The sequence below is a fragment of the Silurus aristotelis genome, assembly GCF_946808225.1.
Source record: "Silurus aristotelis genome assembly, chromosome: 17".
NCBI lineage: Eukaryota > Metazoa > Chordata > Actinopteri > Siluriformes > Siluridae > Silurus > Silurus aristotelis.
The window spans coordinates 17,164,171-17,170,778 of NC_139590.1; the positions used below are offsets into that span (position 1 = coordinate 17,164,171).

The window sequence follows — 6,608 nt, forward strand, 5'->3', positions numbered from 1 at the left end:
TTAGGTGGAACTTATTTTTGAGCACAGTGTTGAGTTTACTCATAAAAAAAATTTAACTGCATGTTTACTACTATTTTGTCCAATAAAAATAAACAATTACGTTAGGAAAACGTAACATTTTGATTTCTTCATTCAAGCGATTCACGTCCTGTTATTGCGCATGCGCAGTCTGTTTCCCTAGCATTGTGCACAGGGTTTCCCCTCATCAACTGCATTTTAGAAGGGGCTGGATGTTCTCTGATTCAGGTAAGCGTTCTTTAAGTTTTATTATCGAAAATAACCTAAATAAATTACACAAATGCTTAACGTAAAATGTAACGTTGTTTTTGGAAAGACGATTTTAAGGAATGTAGTGATATTTTGCAATGAGCTCAGACAGTTAGCGTGCTTCATTTGAAGGTCATGTTAACTTTCTTTTCGGCTTCTCCCCTTAGGGGTCGCCACAGCGGATCCTCCGCACGTTTGATTTGGCACATGTTTTACGCTGGATGCCCTTCCTAACGCAACCCTCCCCAATTTATCCGGGCTTGGGACCGGCACTAAGAGTGGCTGGGGATGGTTCCCTGACCGGGAATCGAACCCGGGTCGCAGCGGTGGGAGCGCTGCATCTTAACCACTAGACCACCAGGGGACATTTGAAGGTCATGTTCAGTTCACAAAATTTAAAAATGTTTTAAAATACACGATTTTTGTGTAAGTTATAGTTATTACAATAAACTGTATTGTAATGGATTGTGTGTTGTTGATGGAGTTAATAGAATCTATAGTATTTAAGTCATTAAGAGAAGCATACGAAAGACATAAGAAACACAGTCATACGCCTAATGCTAATTACAAATGCTAAATTGAGAATGAATCAGTCTTTATAGATAAATCTTTGCTTGATTTGCGTTAGAGGGAGGCTTTCAGACCAGACAGAATCCTCTGCCAGCTGGTCAGTTACATTTTACCGGCTACGTTTTGCTTTCTGTAAATCAGTTTTGGCTAACGTTAATGCTAAACACGTGATTATTGATCATCCAGCTACGCCATGAAACAGAGCACTACTTACGGGAAAAATGCGATCTCCATGACTGAAGACCCTTACACAATCAACTTATTATTAAAAAGTGGGGTAAAACAGCATTTTACATTTCAGTAAGTTATAGGGTATTCTTAACCTTGTTAGCCGTGTGGTTATTTCTGATCTTAGACGTAAAACATAACATGCTTTACATAACATCCGGTCTAAAATACAGAAAATATATCATGAATTTTCAGCAAATGTCTAGTATTTCAGGAGCTTAGTGTTTTTTAGCATAGCACTTCTTAGCAACATTTAACTAGTTCAATGTAATTTGGCATTATTATTTTGCTTTGAATGTGATTCATTGTATATTCTCATTTTTTGTATGTAATATTTATGTTGTGTTTTAAACAATTAATGTCAATTTAGATGTAATGTATTACTGCACATGTCAAACTGTGTTTGTTTTTCTTTTCATAGGTTTGGAATGCAGATTTGCCCACAGTAGCAGAGAGGTCCTTTTGAAACACTACAGGCTTTGGCACTATCGAGGGAGATCCCGGCAGCATCCTTGCTTGTATACTGACTGCATCTGCACTTTTAAAACTTTAGGTGCATTAAAAACACATTTGAAAAGATGTAATTTTTCATGTGTTATGTGATTTTAAAGATGTTTTTCAGCCATCCCAGTTGTAATCCTTTGAGGAGGCATGACACAGTCAGTTGTCCTTTTAAAGATTGTGAGTTGACAACCAATGTCCTTTCAACTTTTAGTAGCCACATATCTCGGAAGCATAAATCTAAAGGTTTTAACTTTTTCTGTGCCTTTCAGGCTTCTGGTGTGCTGCTCAAAATAAACCTACAGCACTGAAAAGTCTACCTTTTGTTTATGAGGGGAAAAGTCTGGAAACTTCCTGAAGTCTTGCCTGGTAAGTGTGATCAGTCTGTTATAGGCATATTATCTTATACCTGAGGTACTATCCAGATCCTGTAAAGAAAAAACAGTTTTGTCTGGTGTCCGAAATTAATCTGATAACTGTTCTATAAACCAAACGTCAGGGGAAAGAGTAGAATGGCATAGGCAAAGTGTTGGCAAAAATGTGTTTATTAAATAATCCTAGTTGAATACTTATCAGTAATGAGTCTGACACTACAAATTAAGTGTTACACTATATTGCCAAAAGTTTTCTTTTCTAACATGAAAATGCCTCTGTGTATAAGGCAAGTTTCAAAAGGAAATTTTGATTTATTCAGTGTGAAATAACTTGACTGGTCTGCATGAAGCCAAGTCCTAATCTCATCTGAACACCTTTGATGTCACTTTAAATGTAGAGCTTGAGCCAAAAACTCAAACCAAACACCAATGACTTATACATATGGGTAGTCATTTTATACACTTCCAAAACTGTTGGAACATAATTCATGTATTTACAAATTGTATTTCCATCTCTGTTGCAACAGAGATGGAAATACAATTTGTAAATACATGAATTATGTTTTTATCTTTGTTGCCACAGTTTTGGAAGTGCCTTTTTCTGTTCTAATGAAGGGTGTGTCCCAATACTTTTGTCCACATAGTGTAAGTAGAAGTCATTAGTGTTTGGTGATTAGTTTTTGGCTCAATGTCTGCATATAAATCCCACCAGAGATGTTCATCTGGGATTAAGCCATTGCTTTCTGCAGACCAGTCAAGTTCTTCCACACTGACTGAATCAGTAATTTCTTTTTTGAACCTTTTCATACACAGTGGCATTGCTATTTTAGAACAGAAAAGGGTCCTGTCCAAACTCTTGCTATATAATTAGATGCACACAATTCCATCGAATCTCATCATATGCCTAAACATTAAGATTTGTACTCATGGAAATTACTAAAGTAGTCAAACCTGTTCATTAGAAGGGGGTGTCCCAGTACTTTTGGCAACATGGTGTATATCCAAGCAAACACAATGGAAAATAAAAATCTCTTTGTGGTCCAGCAGAACTCTATCAATTAAAAATGGGTTTTGATTCTGTGTTTATGCTGATTTTTACTGCAGGACACAGACCCAGAAGACACTCACACAAAAGGGATGAAGAAGGGGGTCTTAACTGTCGTTGAAGATGTTGCCACCATCCATTCAAACCTAAATGTAAGGTGCCTGTCTGTAGTTTTAGAGGAGCGAGTTGTGCTGGATAATGTGCAAGACTTCCCTACAGCTGTTGCTCTCCTATTTGACTTGATTTATGCTATCAAAATCATTAGCTGTCCTGAAGAACTAAAATACACTTTTGAAACTATTCAGAAAGTGTTTATTGGCCTTGACCACCAGTGCTCTTTAAGAGTCCAGTGATTCAAAACAAATTGGTAAAGTTGAAGTAGCTGCAGTTAATATGGCTAATCAAAAGTGCAAGTACTGATTTGTTCCTGTTTATTACAGTACAACATATGCCAAAGTCAGTTTTGAGTTTTAATGTGAGGTTTAATGACTTTCAAGTTTTGTTTATAACAGTTAATACTTCATTGCTCTAATGAATGTGTTGAAACTCTGCTTGTTTATTTTTGGAGCATTTTAAGATTATTCTGGCACTTTGAGAACAATTTATTTTACTCCAGCACTTTAAAGGCATTACAAGATTGCCTTTTTTGCTTTTTATTTTATTTCAATATTATTTAAGTATTTATTATATTTTGATGACTAGAGAAAATCTGAATCCAATTTTTGCAGCAGTTCATGTTGACAGGAAATGTGTCGCTTGGCAAAATTGTAAAATTAACATTTTTCTCTAAAAAAAAAAAGTCTCTTTTTCATTGTGTTTACAGTATGGTTTGCAATATCTGTGTTTGATTTTTAATGTGAAATTCCTGTGCCAAACAGGAATTTGTGAAAGAAGTTTGAATGAAACATTTAAAGCTGTAAATTAAAAGAAGAAAATTAAGTTGAACCAACTTAAATTTAGTAAATTTGCTGCAAAGCTTTTTTGAGTTTACTGAACTTCAGGTCTGTAGTTCTCCCTACTCGTATTTTAAAGTTCACTCAACCCCCTTTTTAAATTTAAACAAACTCATGATGACTAGTTAGATGAACTTACTGAGGAAGGTTAGATGAACTTACTGAGGAAGGTATACCCAACTTAAGATAGCAGTTTCAATCCACTTTCTACAATGATTTGGCATAACTTTAACCACGGAAGTTGAGTAAACTCAAAATTGCTTTGCAGCAAATTTACTAAATTTAAGTTGTCAACTTTTTATTTTTTTACAGTGTAGATTATTTGTGTTGCTGGACCTTATTGCTGTTTTTACTGCTATCCTCTATAACATTCTTCTACATCTAAAAAAGTCTGATCATCTGATTATCTGTTCTTTGAATGTAAATAGACACTTCTCTATGCATATTAAGGGAAAGTTCCATGTGCCAAAAGGATCTGTTTTGGACCCATTGCTTTCACCTCTATCTATTAACACTGGGTAAAATTATTCAAAAGCATGGTATTAACTTTCTTTTGCAAGTGAACAGTTGTATGTTTCAGCAAAGCCAGATAAGAGACACCAGCATAATAAAGTTAAGAAATGTGTGGAAATTAAAATAATGGTCTTTTTTATTCTGACCAAGTATTTGTTCAAGGCATACAAGCAGCTAAAATTATATTTTCTGATAAATTAGTAACTCTGGATGCCCTGCCAGTTACATTGCCAAGTCCTTTCCCCTTTGTCTCTCCGGATCTGTCTGATCTATTGTGATTAACTACTTCTAGATGGGGTTCTCTTTAATTGCAAATTATTTGCTGCAGTTGAGGGTGGGATCACATGGACAGACTAAAGATACATGAGACTACTGTGGATGGTTCCACTCAAGAACCATGAAGATTTAATGAGTATAAACTATTGGCTAAAATGGCTTAGGACTATAATTATCATGAATTACTACAATTAACTTGAGTTTTGCACTGAAGTGTCCAATAGTGAATAGTCAGTATCCTAAACAATGATGGAACTATAATGAATTGGCATTTGGTGTGAAACAGATGATGATGGGTTCCTTCTCAATGTTTCTTTTCCACAGAATCTTAGAGAGTTTCTCCTTGTTACTGTTACCACTGGCTTGCTCATTATGGATGAACATATAGAGACAGATTTCTATAAATTTGTCCCTGTGTTCCCATATTTTTTCCTATGTGTTTATCCATACAACATATATTTATAAATTTGTTTCTGCAAAGCTGCTTTTTTTGGACAATGTCCATTGTTAAAAATGCTATACAAATAAACAAATTGTTCTAGTTCTAGTTAAAACACATGAAACGCATACAAATGGAGGCAATTTAATGACCTGGTCACTTTGGTCAGGTCTAATCTCAAAAGCAGTTTTCAACAGTAAAATGAGGTCAACTGAGTTCTGGATGTTCTGGATTAGAGCAGGATTAATGCAGAGTGCATTTCTGTTTATATATATATATATATATATATATATATATATATATATATATATATATATATATATATATATATATATATATATATATATATAAAAACAGAAATGCACTCTGCAGAATTTATATAAATAAATAAATATAAAAGAGGCAACATTTTAATCTTCAACACAACACACATTTATTCGTGACATGCTGTTTCTGCATGAGAGAAAATTTTAAATAACAGTCATTTTTCTTAGGAAAACCTATACACCAGCACATTTATGTAGTTATTGAATATTAGCAGGATAGGCAGGATTACAAAACAAAATGCAGATACAGTTGCAGAGTTGCAGTTATTGTTTACAATATACATTAGAACACAGGAAAACTTAAATTTGTGACAGTGTTGGCACCAAAGAGGTAGTTGAACATTTATTTAAAAATCTGTTGAAGGAGACAGTCTATGAGATGTCTTGAAATCTAGGACTGAATCAAACACACTTGGGGCTACAAATGTGATTACTTGACATTAATTTTTTTTGCGCATCACAATTACATAAAATTGCAAGTATATTTATATATTTTCAAGAATAATTTTGTATTTAATTAAGGGCGTTTGTGGGTTTTATCAAAATAAGCTTCAATGTGGTTCACGTCTAAATGCACACAGCTTGTGGGGAGAGGGGCTCAATGTAAGGCCCACAGCTGGAGTGAGGTCCAGCTGATCCTCAGACACCCCTGGTGAAGGAGTAAAGCGGAAGTGCTGCATTAGAGAGGTGAAGAAGAGGAAGAGCTCCATCCTGGCCAGACTCTCTCCTAGACACACTCTGCGCCCTAAAAACAGAGAAGTAGCGTTGAAACCTACTGTATTGTAAAACACCACATTCACCAGACAAAAGCATTTCAAATTACCTGCAGAAAAAGGCATGAAGGCATCTTTCTTAACAAATCGGCCTTGCTCATCAAGGAAATGTGCTGGATTAAAGGTGTGTGGGCTCTCCCATTGGCTCTCATCCTTCAACACAGATGTCAGGAGAGGAAACACACAGGTTCCCTGCAAAAAATAAAAATAAAAAGTCTTATAGCTGATGTCAACATCTATCAAAAAATTTTTTTAAGTATTAGAGACTTTACACCTATTTATAAATGATCCATTAACACTAATGCCTTCCTATGAATTATTAATTTATCAATAATTTACTATC

The 6,608-nt window shown here is 34.9% G+C and overlaps 1 protein-coding gene and 2 long non-coding RNA genes across 4 annotated transcripts in view; 2 read left to right on the forward strand and 1 right to left on the reverse strand.

Moving 5' to 3' along the window:
* LOC310739790 overlaps positions 1-6,608 on the forward strand; it is a 139,189-nt gene that overhangs the window by 25,806 nt on the left and 106,775 nt on the right. The window lies entirely within an intron of this gene.
* On the forward strand, positions 84-3,622 carry LOC310739782. Its single transcript, XR_014537481.1, has 4 exons — positions 84-246; positions 1,487-1,618; positions 1,839-1,935; positions 3,045-3,622. It is a non-coding gene; the product is annotated as an uncharacterized lncRNA (long non-coding RNA).
* The window catches only part of LOC310739698 (cytochrome P450 2K1-like), a 7,532-nt gene continuing 6,665 nt past the window's right edge, over positions 5,742-6,608 (reverse strand). For both annotated transcript variants that reach the window (XM_083565874.1, XM_083565873.1), the window contains 2 exons: positions 6,316-6,457; positions 5,742-6,237 (listed from right to left, as the gene is read on the reverse strand). In XM_083565874.1, the coding sequence (XP_083422000.1) occupies positions 6,044-6,237; positions 6,316-6,457 (336 nt within the window). In that variant the 3' untranslated portion in view covers positions 5,742-6,043. The remainder of the gene's footprint in view (positions 6,238-6,315; positions 6,458-6,608) is intronic.